General features: G+C 40.3%; 2 protein-coding genes across 4 annotated transcripts in view; one reads left to right on the top strand and one right to left on the bottom strand.

The window, feature by feature from the left end:
• Positions 1-2,282, bottom strand: part of LOC137108615 (rho GTPase-activating protein 6) — a 61,332-nt gene extending 59,050 nt beyond the window's left edge. Inside the window, exon 1 of one of the 2 annotated variants that reach the window (XM_067493415.1) lies at positions 1,558-2,282. In XM_067493415.1, coding sequence (XP_067349516.1) covers positions 1,558-2,052 — 495 coding nt within the window. In that variant the 5' untranslated portion in view covers positions 2,053-2,282. The remainder of the gene's footprint in view (positions 1-1,557) is intronic. The other variant, XM_067493416.1, reaches the window with a different exon arrangement.
• A 2,476-nt stretch (positions 2,283-4,758) lies between these two features.
• LOC137108691 (MSL complex subunit 3-like) lies at positions 4,759-15,303 on the top strand. 2 transcript variants are annotated; one of them, XM_067493594.1, is made up of 14 exons: positions 4,761-4,988; positions 6,091-6,173; positions 6,315-6,410; positions 6,705-6,799; positions 6,878-6,975; positions 7,083-7,211; positions 7,406-7,563; positions 7,717-7,875; positions 8,004-8,239; positions 8,522-8,611; positions 8,927-9,036; positions 9,217-9,316; positions 9,520-9,604; positions 13,324-15,303. In XM_067493594.1, the coding sequence occupies exons 1-14, from the start codon at positions 4,890-4,892 to the stop codon at positions 13,421-13,423; spliced, it is 1,638 nt and encodes a 545-aa protein (XP_067349695.1). In that variant the 5' UTR covers positions 4,761-4,889; the 3' UTR covers positions 13,424-15,303. The 2 variants fall into 2 exon arrangements, with proteins under 2 accessions (XP_067349696.1, XP_067349695.1); XM_067493595.1 differs by lacking the exon at positions 8,522-8,611 and having other exon boundaries at positions 4,759-4,988.
• The last annotated feature ends 2,311 nt before the right edge of the window (positions 15,304-17,614 follow it).

The raw sequence follows: 17,614 nt of genomic DNA, 5'->3' as shown, positions 1-17,614 counted from the left end.
GAGCATCTTGCATGGGTGGGAAAAAATGACGTGGTCATATGATGCACACTTTAATATAAATAATTCCTTGTTATGTTCTGTTTGCATTTATAGAACACATGCTTCTGTACATTACCAACATAAAGTCTTCATTTACACTTCATTTTAGGACTTTACTTCACACCCAACAGTGTGTGAAACAGTCCCTGCAGACCGGCAAACATTTCTTGGCTCAGTATTTTTAAAAACACTCTGAGGTGCAATAACTTCGTGCTCCAGATTGTACTAATGACTCCAAACTGATGGCCTGATGTTATCCTCAGTGGGCCATAGCTGGAAGGAAAAACAGCATGGAAAATCTGAGAGAGGAAGAGAGCAAGGCAAAGAGAGTGTGGATGCATGTGTGAGTGTGTGTGTATGTTTGTAAGAGAGAGAAGTTACTGGTGCTGGAGCTGTTCTTTGTAATAGGAAATGATGGGAGGGTTGTTTGGGGGCAGCATGGTTTTAACCCTGTGACCGCTCCCAGTCGTGAGAACCAAGTCCCTGGCCATGTGTCTCTAAGACCCTCACATCAGCACAAACACACACACACACTGTCAGTGCAACTAGACAAGCAAAACACATGTAAACCAAGGCAGAGCAAGAACGAATGAGTCCACAAAAGAAGCAGGAAAATTAGCATACCTTTCCACTAGTGCATGTGGACTGGTGCCAATTATGCAGCCTATAAAGCCCCCCCCCCAACTTAAAATAAGTCGCTCAAGTATGTTTAAGTAAAGATTTCAAACACTACCTGCTCCTTATTCACATTTAATTAAAAGCCTTTATGAAGACAAAAGCCTAACCAGGCCAGTGAAGACAACAACAGCAGCAGAAAGGATTGTCTGTGCACTTCACTGCACCTTTTGTTGGAAATATTTAATCCTTAAAAGTGCCATAAGAGCTTCTTTAGCTTTCCTATAGACGTACTTTTGTGTATACACAGCATTGACCAGTCAGGAAAAACGAAAATCCAGGTGGGACAATTGGAGTAGTTCTGCTTGTCCCCTTCCCCCACTTGATAACCAATGCACCCTTGGGCGAGACCAGGACAACTGCTCAAGCTGTAGGCAGTTGTGTATTGGTTTCATTCTGGGAGGCTACCAGGTGCAGATGTCAGACTCAGGTCAACACACCTTCTTCAAAACCCACAATTATTATAGCGAAGCTCAAGTTTAAGATGCACAGAAAAGAATGAAATGTGTTTCTTCTGCTGATCTTTAAGCAGATGTGTTTTCTGCTTTGCTTATGACAGAAATAAACTGTGCGTAAACTCCGCTGATTTACTTTTTTTTCATTCCTGCAGGAGCTGTCATATAGACTCATACATGTCTACCAACATCCAGCATTACAAAGCATATAAAAGTGATAGAAATATATGAAAGGTGTAAACAGTTAGCCAGCCTCATGATGTCCATGTACGCATTATTCCGCTAAATCGCTTAAAAAGTGGCCTCTGCTGTTATTCTATCACTGGTTCACTGAATTCAAACATCAAAACGTGAAAGCTGCACAGCAATCAGTGTGACAAAAGTTTACCTCGGATTTCCACACAACATAAGCGTGAGAACTGGACGGCTGCACTTTCTTCTGTAGCCACCTCCGCGGAGAGAACAGCGCGCCTGTGCTGCCGGACGGCACGGCACAGGATCCCCTCACCAGAAATGGTAAATCCCCGGCAGTATTCCTTTTGGCACGCTTCACTATATCATAGTCGAAATGAAAGTTGGAGGATGGAGAAAGATCCAAGGGTATAGAGGGAGAGGAGAGGGACGGGGTTATGGGCTCCTTTAGCGTCGGAATCTTGGTGCGTAACGCTGGTTTCACAGCCAAGCGCTCCGGGGACGCACCTGCGTCCACAGCCCCCGCTGCAGAAAACGTTACTCCGCTCGCTTCATCGAGTCCGGTGCCACAGTGTCTTATGATAGCCGGATCCAGGCTGCGGGTTTGGCGTAGCCTCCGTTTGGTTATGGCTTTGGAGGCTGGAGAGGAGCAGGAGAAGACACTGTTGAGAAGTCCTTGAGCGGCAGACATATCTCCTTGTTTTGGATCTCACATCGGCACAGCTCAAAAGTTTTTCATTAAAGCTCCAAATACAAGGGTGGACTTTGATGTCTCCCCATCAAAAGGGGGCTGCAGGGGCCAGCGGGTGAAAAGCTGGAATGCGCTGCATTTTGCAACGTAGAAACAAAGCAAGTCAAATCTGCCTTTCCTCTACAGTGTCCCTCTGCGCGTTGGTCATTGGCAAGCTGGAGCTGGAGTGGAGCGAGAAGCCCGTGTGAGGGGTGCGTGTGCATGAGAGTGGGAGGGGGTTCAAAAAGAATAACTCTATTTGCCTTTTCCACACCATTTCTACGCTAACAAGTTTGTTTTTGGCTGCCTTGCCCTGTGCTATTATACTCCATTTCTATAACTAATAAGCTCATTCTTATACGAGTAATCGTGGTGACAATAATAGGACAGGCAGAAGGTCAGGCATACAGACAGATATGATTTAACCAGGGATGAAAATAGGCCCATTAATCCTTGTCTCCCATTAATCCACCTCCCTGTCTGAGGATAATAGGCCTATCGCTGAAGCCTGCTGTGTGCTATTATTAACCAAACAATAAATGAGCCATAATTAATAACTAAAAGCCTTTTTTTATCCACCTGTGCATGAAGCTAGAACATGTGTTACAGGAGCTCAGTAACTTCAGTCGGTTTAGATGGCTGTGTGACTATTTGGAGGAAGTGTGGGTGAATGAAAGACACAAGGAGGCCAAAAGAGAAGGACATGGACTATGTGTGGCCCAATGTGTGAAAGTATGGGAAAAATGAAGAGACAGCAGGAGTCTGGAGAGGACGGTGCCCACCAGCTGATAAAGGAGTTTTGAAGCTGTGCTGCATGACACACACACACACACACACACACACAACACAGCATGACATGACACTGATAAGAGCTGAGATAGACTCGACCCTTCTAAAAACAGTCTGCTGGGAAAAAAAGAATGACACGGACTGAGTGAAAACACACAAGCAGGAATTATAGAAAGCAAACCTAGTGTTTATTAGTTTATCAAGAATAAAAAGTGTAGGGAACAATGCCAGCACTTGATAATTTTTGCCCTAAACTCCCATTTTGTATGGTAGCCAAAGTCAACGATAAGCAAGAGTGCAAAATGCAGAAGATTTTAAAGATATGTGGCAAAAAAAAATCACAGTATGACCCTTGCAGCATCTTCTTCACTTTGCTGCCTTCAAGCTGTTAATCATGTGCTAAAAACAGACTTGCAGGTCTCTAAAGTTACTAATGTGCCAACATTTAATCTGAAACAGCAATCTCTAGACTTGACTGTCAAAATACATCAGACACAGCAAAAGGGAAGGAGAGTAAATCCACAGGGCCACACTACGGCCGGTCAAGTTTGGTGTTTAATACACATTGTCCATATTTGGTATACAATAGTAGAGCAGTGCTGCCTGAAACCATTTTAAGCAAAATGAGTCTTGATTCAGTTACAGCTGCAGAGATTTCACTTTCCTGTGCAGGGGATCAGTGGGAATTTGGGAATTTCTTTGTCTGATCCTGCTGGACAGATATGAATGAAAAGGTTAAAGGTTAGGTATGAAAGGAATCACATTACTGGCATGAAAGGAATAAGTGATTTCTGCAAATATGTCTCCCCATGCAGTATATTGTTGATAATTAACAATCAACATAATTTTTTCCTCTTGCCATCTTGATCCAAGTTGCTCAGTTATGCCATGCAGTGAGTCTATGTGGAAGCATCTACATTTGTCACATTTAATTTGTGACCCACCTGTATGTGTTGCAAAAGGTCTATGTATTACTAGGAGGCTATACTTTATTTTCTTATAATTGTATTATATTCTGATCCATTTATTTACCCAGTTCCCTTTGATAAAAGATCTGTTTTCCAAGGCAGTCTAGGATAAGAGAGCTAGATAGTTCTCTTTCTTTTTTACATCTAAATCTGGAAATTTTAAGGATATAAGATGGAAAATGTGGATTAATAATTTAGTTAAATCTTATGTTTGATGTGTAATGGTTGGAGCCCTGTAAAGAAATTAGGTACTTCAGCTTCAGCTTGGAAATCATTCATCACGTCACACATACACATGGTCCACATAGATATACTAGTAGTATTTCATGCTAATGTGCAGCAATTAACCAACAGAAAATCAGTGTTGTGGTCATTTAATATGATAAATGGGTTGGTGACTCTTACGTAGACTGATGTGATCTTATACTGACCTCTGTTGGCCAGGGTTTGTATTCGCACGACGCGTCTGTGAGAGACCATTTTCAAACTTGTCATGTTGCCTTCATCGCTACGGGAATGTGTAGGGTCGAAAATCTCAATACATAAACGACCCAAAAAGCAACAAAACTGCCCACAGGACGAGGTTGCATGTATAGAGTAATGCACAGTTGATATAATATAGCAACATAATTTTCAGACACGTTTCCATGTTACATAATTATAATCTTTGCACTGATTGCAGCAATATTACGCGTATTATTACACATGAACATAAAATTGTCATTCACTTTTTAAATATCGTGGCGTGGATCAAAATATATTCTTATAATTTACATACCAAATGTGTTGCTCAACTTCAAGCGTAGTTTTTGTACTAATGCGTTTGGAGAACAATTTTAACACATCGACGTGACCATGGTAGTAAAGTGAAAAATTACGAGGAGTCATTGAAGGCAGCTCCATTCATCCCGCAACAGCGCCATCCTTCCATAGCGTGTTTCGGTGGGAGACCCCTCACAGGAAAGTGTTAGGCAAGGAAAGGGTTAAGGAGTTTATAGGGTCCGGATCGATGCTTCCTCTCCCACACGTCGCCATGAACAAATGAGTTCGCGGGGAATTAAATATCAATTTCACAAAGGAGAAAGAGTCCTGTGCTTTGAACCCGACCCTTCGAAGGCTAAAGTGTTGTATGACGCTAAGGTAACGTTTTATATAAGCCGATGTAGACTAGCCAGTCGGTGTTTCCACTCTCTAAACGAGTAATTTATACTGGAAAAGCAGGGTTGTTTCAGTAACAAGAAGGCTGACTTAAATGAATCGACAGTGAACAGCACTTGGGCCTTAAAACAATAACGTTAGCTGTTAACACTGTTTCTTACATGGTTTCCGGGTACGTTGGATTACACGTTTCTTCCCCAAGCGCACGATTTACGAATAGTTAGTAAAACAACCGGTTCATTTTGTAGGTGTTAGTTTATTTCAAAGCCGCTGCTTTGGTGAGGCATTACAGCTGTAACTATCACCAATGCCTGTATTGACGTTATTTGACATATGGTTGCATAATACTTCATTAAACATGTGGTTATCACCCAATGAGCTTTGTCAACACATAATAAACAAACGCATCCGCTAACTTGATCGGCGTTAATATACACACAGTTGGACTGCGTACGTTATCGCTGACTAGCTGTTTGAATTCGTTTTCTTGCAAAACGTTGAACTGTTTCAAGCAGACACAATGTCCCGAGTGCGTTTTAAGTGTATTTCTTTTGTCGACTAAGTGTGTAATATTATTTTCACCTGCGGGCTAGTTGGCTAACTCTGCACGCTAGCTAACGGTAATATGAGTGTGTTTACATCCTCGCACTCTGGCTTTGCTTTGGCTAACCTGGGTTAGCTAACAGTTAGCATTCAGTGGTTGTGCATTGAAGACAAGCTTTAGGTCTCTTAGTTACTTAACCAAAGGTAATACTTAAGTTGTAAAAGTCCTGCACTCAACATTTTCCCAATAACACATAGCAAAACTTATCAACCGTACACTATTAAGAAATCTTGTTGGGATCACTAGTTTAGTAGTTTGTTTTTATTGGGAGTAAAAACGTTGTGTGTGCGTGTGTGTATGTATTATATATGTTTTAAAATATAAGAGTCTAAAGATATTACATTAGAAAAAATATAACTACTAAAATTCTAAATAAATGACAACTTATTTCAGTTAATACATTGAGTGAATTGACTGATATTGTAATCGAAAAGGAAGTTTGGGCACGACTCAGCTTATTGTTGTTTACTCCCTTTACAGGTCATTGATGTCTTGATAGGTACAGATGAACATGGAAGAAGAATCCCAAAGTACCTGATTCACTTCAATGGTTGGAACAGGAGGTAACTTTAATTCTACCTTGAACTACATCCCATTCATTGTTGGAAAATGTTGTGTTCATCAACTTGTGCAATGATATATGTATATACTACTGATATTAAAGCGTGCATGCTCATCTTGTTATAATGTCTGTGTTTGTGTAGCTGGGACCGTTGGGCTGCAGAGGATCATGTCCTAAGGGACACTGACGAAAACCGTAAATTGCAACGTAAACTGGCTCGCAAAGCTCTAGGTCGCATGTAAGTTTGGTTAATAACATTTGGTTAATAATTTGTGAAATGAATCCTAAAAGTATATGTATTTTTCTATCAGATACTTTTGTAAATTAAGCAAGCCAGCAATTTAGCTCAGTTTTTTTCAAGTGATTCATAAATTGCATAAGTAACTTCCACTGCAAGTCTAGTTTACTGTGTCTCTTTTCCATCACAACAAGTTTTGCATTTGACCTTTATTTTGTTTTGTGTATCTAAAGGTAATATTTGTACTGATAGCAGGTGTGTGTGTGTGTGTCTTGTTTCCGATTTTGGTGGTAGGAAGAGAAAGGGATGGGCGAAGAGGCGTCGTCGTCAGTCTGGTACTAAATCTTCTTTGAAGACTCTCCCAAAGGAGGACGACAGTGATGACGCAAGTGAGAAAACTCTAAATTTGCTTTTTTGCTCCCAGCCTTCCTTAGTAATTAAATTAATCCCTCTATATTTGTCTCTAGGTTTGATTTCATCATCAGACAGCAGTCAAGGGGACGATTCTGACCCTGAATCTTCAAATAGTGGCGACAGCACCTTTTCTGAGGATATAGGCAAAATGGTGATGTGTATGATTTTTGTTTCCTGTCTAAAGGTTCAGTGAGAAAACTCCATTCTGTTAGTTTCCGTAGACCAAGCTCCTAACAGTTCATGTGATGTCTCTTTCAGAGGGTTGAACCAGACATTAATGTGAAGAGGGAATGCGAGGAGAAAGTTGTCCATGTCGACATCAACTTTCCAGATATTCTGAAGAAGAAACTGGAAGATGATTGCTTTTACATCAACAAAAGGAAGAAGGTAGACAAAGCAGCTTTTATTTGAAAATATAACATTTTTTATTAATATTTTAAAAAATACTCTTATTCTTTGCAGATCAGTTATATGCATTCACTGTTGACCCCTCTGGTTGTGCATCATAGCAAGAAATGGAAGCTTGCCCATATTGAATTGACTTGAAGATTGTCCATAATTGACCTTTCTTTTCTTTCTAGCTGGTGATGGTTCCCTGTCAGACGAATGTTGTGCACATCCTGGAGTCCTACGTAAAGCACTTTGCCATCAACAAAGCATTTATGGCCAATGAGAGGTACCGGCGGCAACAGAACACCAACCAGAGCAGCAGTCCCCAGCCAATTCCTCCAGAGAAGAGGCAAGTCTGCTGAAAATGATGGTCAAAATGAGATTAAATTATTAAATTCATATTGGGACAAACTGTAATTTAATTTTCTAGATTCTTTCTACCAACAACCATAATACATTATGAATATTTATTGATCCTGTGTGATTTTTCTATTGTTTTAAGTGAGGAACTCTGTAAGGAAATGGTTGATGGACTGAGAATCACGTTTGACTTCACCTTACCCATGATCCTTCTCTACCCCTCTGAACAAGCTCAGTTCAAAAAGGTCAGCTCCACCAGGCTCTTTCTTTCCATGAGTGAAAGCTCCCCCTGCTCCAGCAAGTAAGTGAGCCATGTAACTCAACTCATGTTCTCTAGCATAAACTACTGCTTAGCTGGCATATATTGCATTAGACTGTTGTGCACTAACTTTGATTTATAAAACTTATTCCTTGTCTTTGTTTTTAAAGTGCCCAGCGGGAGCGCAGCCCGAGCCCACTGGGACACAACCCCCCTACCCCACAGTCCACAGACAGCCAGCCAGCACTAAGCGATGTTTCTACCACCACTCCCACTGCTCCAGCCCCCACATCAAAGCGCCGTCGGCACCCAGATATGGACTGTATTTCATACCAGTCCCAGTCACTCAGACGTTCCACCAGGAACACGTCTGGAGGTGACCGGCCAGCTGAAGGAAGCAGTGGAGGTAATCAGATTTGACTTGATTTGAAATTGATCTGACAATGCATTATCCATAACTGAAAAGAACAAACAGCTTGAGCTTTTCAGAGTTTGTCCCCTGACTGTGCATCTTAACAGCAGGTGGGGTTGTGCTAGAGGTTCTCCTTCTAATGCATTTCATATAAAAAGATCATATACATATTTGAAGATGTATTAGTCATTCGTGAAGTCTTTATTCTGTTCAATTAGACATTGCAACACAGATATGAACTTATAAACTTTAAATACGGTATTTGTAATAATCCAGGTGGAGGCAGTGCCACAGCATCCCCTCAGCTCAAACGTCGCATGGTTGACACCACATCCCAACCCAAGTTTTTTCTCAACCTCGACAAAAGTAAGCAGATGCTTTATTAAAATAATTACACAACAATGTTACTCCAACTGTAACATTTAACCTAATGTAGAATCTAGTGTCCAGTGAAAATTGGTTCTGTTAGTAATAGCTCATTCGGCCCAGTAGATGATGCTGTCCTACTTCTTTCCACATTCAGTCCCCTCTTAAGCTCTTAAGTACAAAACAAAGAACTGTGATGTCTGGATGCTGTATATTACCTGCATTACTTCTTGCTTTATCTTCTTAACCATACTCAGACTGAAGCTACACATCAGCAACAGGTTTATCTATAAATATGTTGTTTTTCCTACCCAGAAACCCCAGTTCACAGTGGCTCATCTTCCCCATTGCCCTTGACGCCAAACAAAGAACAAAGTGGTCCTTTCTATGGCCTGGAGAGCCGGAGAAACAATGAGCTTAATGAGGTGATGCAACTGTGTCTTGCTAAAGGGCATAAGGGGTAGTTACATAAATGATTCCCTCGTTACAGGGAGAGAATTTAGTAATCTGTTTGAAATCGGGTACCCTGAAATTCTTAAAGCAAGAAAAAACTTTGCAATGTCAGAGTTTCTGCTGAATATCTTTTCCTTTACTCTGTCAACCAGGTCTTAAGCTGGAAGCTGACTCCTGATAACTACCCTCTGAATGATCAGCCTCCTCCACCTTCCTATCTGTATGGCTCACAGCACCTCTTGCGACTTTTCGGTTGGTGTTTCTGTTCATTTTATTATTTTAAAACAACTGGTTCACTCATCAATAATTCTCTTATACGTGATTTCTGTTGCTTCTTTGTGGTTTGGTGGGGTGTAGATTTTTTTTCTATTTGTATAATAATAATCATCACATTTTTTATCATCTTTTTGTGGGGTTCTTTCTGTTCTCATCCTCATTGTCTTTATTTGTTCCAGTCAAGCTTCCTGAGATTCTGGGAAAGATGCAGATCCCTGAAAGGAATCTTCGAGCCCTAGTCAAACATTTGGAACTCTTTCTCAGGTAAATGGTTATGGTAAATGCCTTTATACCCAAGCACTATTTAAAGTGGGTGGAGGCAAGAGAGAGACAGAAACTTACTAATATTACTAAATAATGGTTTTTAAGTTGCTTCAAACTATATTAATGGGCAGTCAATCGTTCACTGACCCAAGACTGTTTCATTGAATCACAGAAAAATGATATAGAATTCTCACCCCCTTCTTTAAAAATGGAAAGTGCCATTAAGTGGACACAAATTGTGTGAAATCATGCACAATTTACCCTGAGGACAAATCATTAACAGGATGCAGTGCTGCATTCAATTAACAGGACATCAAACACTTCAAGTTCCAACTTGCTAATAACCACCACGATCCATTAACCAGCGTTTGACCTAGCTTAGTGTTAGGCAAAAAATACAACTCCTGCCAACTCAGCACCAGCACTTAACAGCTCAAGCTTAACATTTTATGGCTTCCACACCAATGTATGTTTGGTTACATGCTTTACTGTAGCAGTAGATTCAAAGATGGAGGACAACAACCAAATTTACACAAAGACAAAGTGATCTTCCAGATATTATTAATTTATATATTATACGGCTACTGCCATTGATCGATGCAATCAATGACATCAATGCTAAGAATTAATAAATATTAACATTTTAAACAGATGCATCTTTTTTTTTTATGCCATTGACAAATAAACCCTGGGCATTTACTGGGCATACAATATGTAACCACTGCTCATAAATAAATTGAAATAACCAATATGTTTCTAACATCACTGTAGAAATGTTGAAAAGGAGTATCAGTGTCAAGTAGGCAAGGAAACTATGGCTTATATTTCTGTACTTCTGCCTTCCCTTTTTACAGTCCCTGGATCCTTATAACACCGAGCGATCAGTCTACATCTCACTTATGCTAAACAGGGCTTGAAACAAACATGCTCATTGCTTTTAAGCTAAATACTTCCACAACCACTGAGATAGCAAATCAGGAAAAATGTATCTTCAGTTAAAACCATAACCTGTCAAATAAAACGGCACAAATCAGCAACTAATTTGGTTATAATTATGATTGGTTATTATTTTAGTTGTTTATTGTGTTAGTTAAAAGAACTCATCATCTTCGAACCAGTTTTCAATTAGCTTGATAGACCACAACTACTGGAATTAGCATTGTGCACCTCGGATTTTTAAAAAGGAGACATGCAATGTTTGGGGTGAATGAAAGAAGTAGGAGACAAAGGAGAGATGAAGTCACGACAGAAATACAACGATCAGGTAATTTAATGATATATGGAGCCTGTTGGCTCAGTGGTAGAGCGTTGAGTTGGGATGCAGAAAGCTGCGGGTCAGAATCCCACCCAGCCACCAAGGGCCACCTTGGTACCTGTCCTGAGCCTGGATAAAGAAAAATGGGAGGGTTGGGGCAGGAGGGGCATCCGGTGTAAAAACCTTTTGCCCTGAAGGGACAAGCAGTTGGTCTTTTGAGGAAAGGAAGGAAATATTACATGAATGCATTGAATGGATCCAACTAAAAAGTTCTTAGTTTCAATAGACTTTTTCTATGTTTTTATTCAGGATCTGTTGCTCAAATCTAAAAAAAACACACACAAAAAAACATATGGGCTATATCTCATAATTGGTATTTGATGCAACTGCATTTGTGATTTTAGTACATTAAGGCCGTATTGTACTTATAAATTTATAGACAATTGTGTCCATGCGCTGGTCGTTCTGGCCGGGAGCTCGGGGTCAAACTCCTGCTTTTGTGTTGAGACATTTCATTCTTTAACATGTTCCTGCAGCTGTCTGGTCTTTCCGAGCACACCGGTAGCAATACTTTTTAAAAATGAATTGTTTAGGTGAATTGACTACTCGGTATAACATAGATAAATAGACAAAAAAAATTGTTGTTATTTGCTGCCCTAACCAAAATAACCCAGAAACGCTAAAACAAGAGGGCAAGAAAGCCTGAATGAGAACACGAGAGTGGTGGGGAAGAACCGATGGAGTGAGAAAGAGCATGTGTTAAAGGGAGAGAGATGAGTGGGCGTTACACAAACATGGGAGTCTAATCTTTAAATCCTCCCTAGCGATCTTCAGTTCAGCTGGTCCCAAACCTGGGGGATTTAGGTCCTCTCATTCTCTAATCAAACATTTGCAGTACTGCAATTTGCCACCAAGCAGTGCCATAGAGCAATATTGAACTCATGGACTGGGCAAAGGAACAAACCTGAGTGTGTGAGCCGCCAAAAACAAACTGTAGCTCAGTATTTGTTGCCACAAAAACATGAGGTGGTGTTCTAAAAAGCCAGAGCTGCATTGTGCAGGCATGACTGTGACGCTTCATGTAAATGTATAATACAGAACTCTTTTCTGCAGCATTTCCATTCAGCAAAGCATCTTCTGGGCAAAAAATATTTTAATTCACTTCAGTGGCACTGGACTGCAACTCACTGGTGCATCTCTTTTAGGAACATTTATCTGCAACATTGCAGCAGTGGATGCAAAGGAAAGTGCTCGAAAGGGAATTATTTTTGCCTTTTGTAGCTCTGTAATGAATTGTATACTCTTAAGACTAAAAGTATTTTAACACCTCCATTTTGTCCTATTAGTTAATATATCCAATGTGGAGCAGATTCAGCAGGACATTGGACAAGGACTAAAAGACTGGTGTCTTTTGGGAAAGCCTTGATGCTTTTTACTCTGAAATCAACCTCATGGCAGATTGTGCCGAGCCGGCAAAAACTGATTGATGACGGGGAGACTGAAGTGCAGTGCATTCTGGGATTTGGCCACAGCTGATCTCTCACTCTCCCTTTCTCCACAAAAATGATTATGATTAAGTGTGGGTCTGTGCACTTGTGTAAGCACACGTTATGCAGAATTACAATGTGTATGCCTAAAGCGGCTTGTCTTGCATTATTACTGATCTAACAGCAATAAAGATTAGCACAAGCCAAAATTTCTGTCACCAAAGGGCGAGAAAAAGAAACATCTTTGAATTAATAAATATGCATTGAAACTGTTTCTGTGCCTTGTAATGACTCTCTTTAAATCTGCTTTTTTATTTATTTATTTTTTTTTAGTGAAGAATTGGCACCAGTAAAGTTGCTCACTGTGGGGTACTTGCATATTTCCCTATTTGTGCCATTGGGTTATCTTGTTTGTTATTGGTTGTCGAAGCTCTTTTAAGTTCTCCTCTGATGAGGATAATTTGTTTGCATTGAGATTAGGAAGGCCGGTGGAGCTAAGATGAGATGGCAAGATTTAGAGGATTTGGCCGAGTAGTGGATACTAAGAAGATTTCGGATTAGTTTTCCCCGCTACTGATTAGTTAGGAGGAGGGGGGGGGGATTTTTCACTCTTTCCCTCAGTGACTGATGGTCAGTCATTCTTATGTTCTCTTCTGTCATAGTGGATGGTTCTGTGGTGGTGGTATGGGAATGAATGAGGGGGCTTTGCCTCTGGCATATATACCCCCTGGGCTCAGGGCAGGGGGTCTAGGATTTATCTAAAATGAGCCAGGAATATCTAGGAAAAGCAGAAGTCAAAGTGAAGTGGGAAGTGACATTTAGTCACGTAAGCCTATCACGACTGTGCTGTTTGTCATGAAACAGCTTGTGTTGAATATGTAATGTTAACCGAGGGCTACTGAACTTTGTCGGAGTCACAGTATCTCATAAGCTTTGCTTCTCTTGTACTTCTTTTTCCCACCCGTCCCCTCTCTTAGGTTTCTGGCCGAATTCCATGAGGATTTTTTTCCTGAGTCTGCGTATGTGTCAGCATCAGAAGCCCACTACAGCATGAAACAACCGAGGCCAGTTTACTGAAGAAGATGATGGCCATGGTGCTGTCTCTACTCTGGCTCTACCCCTTCAGCTTGTCTAGACTGACCTGTGTGTGCTCATGTACAGAGGAATAATAGCAGCAGTTTTGTGATGTCCTGGACTTTCATTTCTTCTCTTTTGGCCTAACATTAGTCCTGCCATTGACTTGTGGAACTGGTTGCTTTCATCATGCCACTAACCCTCACCCATACTCTTGTTTCTTGTACTGTCCTGCATGAAGCCACCTGGCACTGCTTTGCATCCTATTACTGCTCCAAGACATGTGCTTATGTGTGTGCTTATGTAGACCCTGTTGAGTAAGTCCCCAATGCCAATCATCATTAATTTCTACTTTTTGGATACCTGGCCTACACATTTTAAGACCAACCCAAGGGCGGACAGTTCTCTGACCTCTCAGACATTAAAGGTTTGCCAAAACAAAACCTCTGTAAATCACTCCGGTGTGGAAGCAGACTCAATCAGTGCTTTTTGGCAAAGCCCCTTTTTTTGGCTTGTGTATATAGAGGGGTAAGGGACACAGATAGAAAAGGTCTGTGTTCTTGTTTTACCTGTCCAGTAAACATAATTTGGATGCTCTTTAGGACACTTTATGCTTTTTTTTGCAAGCTTGGCCTCTCTTTATGTAGTGATTTCCTGTAAGCGCATCTCATCCAGAGCTGCCAGTGATCTTCCAGATATAATTCCTCCAAAGCTACAGTAGGATCGGCTCTTTCTATTCTGGGGATGTGCTTTCGCTGAGCAGCTCCAATTTGCTGACTGTTAAGATACTTTTATTCAGAATTGTTGTTTTTCCGCTGGACTTTTCTCTAGGATTACAGTTTTTGTATGTTTAATGTCAGAGAGATTGTATTTTCTACTTGCTCTGTCTTGCTCTTTATGTTGTTCCGTGCACGTCCGATGTCTCTCAGCTTTGTATTTGCCTTTCTGTTAATACGTCGCAGTAGTGTGTCTGTAAAAAGTTTCCTTGTTAAAGGGACTCTTCATTTAATAGGTAAAATACTGTTAGTATTTGCAAATATTAATTTTTTAATTTTTTTTAGACAAGCTTAGTTCAGTGAGTACCAGAATAATTTGTCGTCTTTATCTCTTTATAAAGTCGTCTTTATCTCATTTATGTGATTTACACTATAACAGCCCAAAAACATTTGCTAAAAATTTCATTAGAGATAATACTGGTATTAACACATGCTTACCATTAAATCTTTATACTTTCATCTCTGTAAGCAAAGTGACCTGGTTACAATCAGTATGTTATTCATTGTTCTTTGTACTGTTGTACAGTACATGACCCAAACGTGATTAATTGTTAATACACATTAACTTAGTTCTTTTTGGAACATATCTATAAATGGCTTTGTATAAATAATAAATAATTTACTCTTGTAATATTGTTGACTGTTAGACTATCTTGTTGTTGCTTTTTTTTTTTTCGGTATGTTCATAGTTTAAATAAACCCTGTCAGCTTATGTACATATGCACAAAGTACCACAAGTCTTTGCTTGTACTGCTCCTGCCAGTTTTGTGTCAGCTTTAAAATGTGTTATACAGTTTCGAATAATATGTGTTTATTTCTGTGACTTTTCTTGGCTTTATACTTCTCAGCTTAAGGTGAATCATCTGGCAATATGAAAATGGATAATTAGAACTTAAATGTAGCTAAGAAACTTAATCACTACATTGACCTTGCATGTCGCTGGACATTAGCTGAATAAAACCTACACCGCTACAGTTTGACATTTTGAATCTGCTGCTCTTCCAAACAAGGCTGTTTTTCTTTTAGTATCTATTGCTTCTCTTTTATTTAAATTCAAAAGTTAGTAACTTGATACAAATTGCAACAATAAAAGCTAAAATGGTGGAACAGTTTTGCCATCAATGTGGTTTGGGTGTCCTTACACAGCACAGTGTGGAGGGACTCCCTTACACTGGGGACAAAGATATGTGAGGTCACAGCTGAATCTGAAATGTTGTCATATTTGACTGGCACCTGCTCAGTGACGTTAACAAGTTTCAGGTCATGGATTACAGTCCTGTCGGTGGTTGTCCTCTTGCAGCAGTCAAGAGCACTGTGCCTATTAAAAGTGAGATGTGTGAGGAACCGAGACACCTGAGGACTGTAAAACATTCACACTGCTTTTGAGCGTCACTGTTCAAAACAAGCCAAGCACTTCTGTCCTCAAAATTAATTGAACAGACTTATTTATTGAAATTATGCTGGTCTCTAGGTTCTTTGTGTACTTCATGAGAACCCCCACTAGCATTCCTGTACACTCTTTTTAGGGTGTATTCATCAGAGCTTCTTAGCAGATACCAGAAGATTCAGGTCTTGTGGAGTCAGTGCTTTAACAGGTGGCAGAGTGGGACCTGCAAAATATTAGGCAGGTGGATTTAATGGAATGCTGGAATCAGCTTATATGTTCAGGTTGACATAATTCAAATATAAGGTAAGGCTTTGTTCATCTAGATTCTGCTAATGTGATCATGATCATAATGTTTTTTATGCATAACTAAAGTTGCTGTTGCACATATACACAAAAAGCCAAACTTAAAGGGGATGCAAAGCCTCTTCTATGTACAGTATAGCATCTTTGCTCTCTGCAGGAGTCCAGTCTTAGTCTATTTCCACTGTACCTTTGGGAAGCTGGCTATCCTGGCCTCACCACGTAAGGGTCCTAATGGGTTTCAGTGGTAAGTCCTAATCTTATTTGGGCTGGGTCAGACTTTTTGTAATGAACTGCTTATCAGTGCAACCCAAGACGGCACTCTCTTGTCTGCTGCTATCATGTGGCCACAAAAACCAGCAGTTCAAGCCTCTTCATGCATCTCAAATCGATTTCCCATTCCGCACCATCTCTATCCACTTACCACATGATTCAATTATTGGGGGGAAAAATGGGATGTAATGAGCTATCACCTCATGAGTGCTGCTGCCCGCACCTTTCACCTGATTCTGCTGCTGCTTTTGTTTCGTGTTCCAACTCCTTCCATCTGCAGCAGTGCAGTGCTATCTTTTTACACCACTCTCCAGTCTCATTTTTGGTTGGTCCAATTGTTCTCTCTTACCGTCTTCCCATCCTTACCGCCATCTCTTTTGTCTAATGGGCCCTCCCTCTTGGTCTTTTGTATTTCCGTTCTTCTCCTTAGTCTCCAGTTCTCTACTTATATTGAAAACAGCAAGAGACTTGTGGCCAGTGTTATCTATTTTCTGTTCTGCTTCCTTTCCACTTTTCATTCGTTAAAAACAGTCTTTCACACATCCATCTTCTTTTCCAATCTGCATCCAAGACGCAAACGCTCCGTTTCCATTCTTGCACCATGGACCTATGCATTGGATTGCAAGAGGTGAACGTGGACACCAGTCCTTCTGCCTCGTCCGATTCTTCTTGGACATCATTTGACCTTAGCACTGACCTCACATCAGTGAGCTCTGACCATGTCTTGACTCCTGTAACAGCACCTACTAGCTGTAAACCTTTCATTGACTCAAAGACATCTACAGTCAAGGTCTCTGCTAACATGCGAACCAGGAAGGCTGCATGGAGAGAGACGTCTTTTCTTGGAAATGATGAGTAAGTGTATCATTGTAATAACTAGAGTATTCATTGAGGACATGAGTAGAATTTTACAACAATTATACATGAAGCGGTTAAAAATTACGTGCTCATATTCCGAGTGTTTACCGGAACATAGTAGTGCATGGTTGCACATTTTGCATATGAAATATGACATATGATGTAAATGTAATGTTTTTTAAGTCTACAGCCTTGTTGGGATCTTGGTGAGACCACACTTAGAGACTGCAGGGTTAAAGTACAGCTCAGACAGATATGGAGTCTCAGTAGAGAAAAGTATTGGATAAAGTGAATTTTGACTGAATGATGGATTGGCTGGTGCTAAAAGGTGTAGTTGTTCAGTAGTTATGATACATTGTGTAGTAACTATTAATATCTATGTCAAACTCGATGCTGTTACATGTAGTAAATTCTTTGTAGAGATCCTTCACTTGAAATATAAAACCCCCTGCTAGTGTTACAAGAAAAGTCGTCAGTATGTTTCATGATCTGGAGACCTTGAAAGTATGAGATTTCAGGATTATCCATTCAGCAGACGTCGAGATATTTAATTCTGGACCAAAGTAATAGCCTGAGCAAGGACGAAGATTCATTGTGTGT

The sequence above is a fragment of the Channa argus genome, chromosome 23, assembly GCF_033026475.1.
Source record: "Channa argus isolate prfri chromosome 23, Channa argus male v1.0, whole genome shotgun sequence".
NCBI classification, from domain to species: Eukaryota; Metazoa; Chordata; class Actinopteri; order Anabantiformes; family Channidae; genus Channa; species Channa argus.
Note: the sequence above shows the minus strand (reverse complement) of the source record. Positions and strands in the feature narration are given on the sequence as shown.

Coding starts and splice junctions, on each gene's coding strand:
- LOC137108691 (XM_067493594.1), top strand. CDS start 4,890: ATGAGTTCGCGGGGAATTAAATATCAATTTCACAAAGGAGAAAGAGTC. Junction 4,989..6,090: donor AAGTGTTGTATGACGCTAAG/GTAACGTTTTAT, acceptor CTCCCTTTACAG/GTCATTGATGTCTTGATAGG. Junction 6,174..6,314: donor TTCAATGGTTGGAACAGGAG/GTAACTTTAATT, acceptor GTGTTTGTGTAG/CTGGGACCGTTGGGCTGCAG.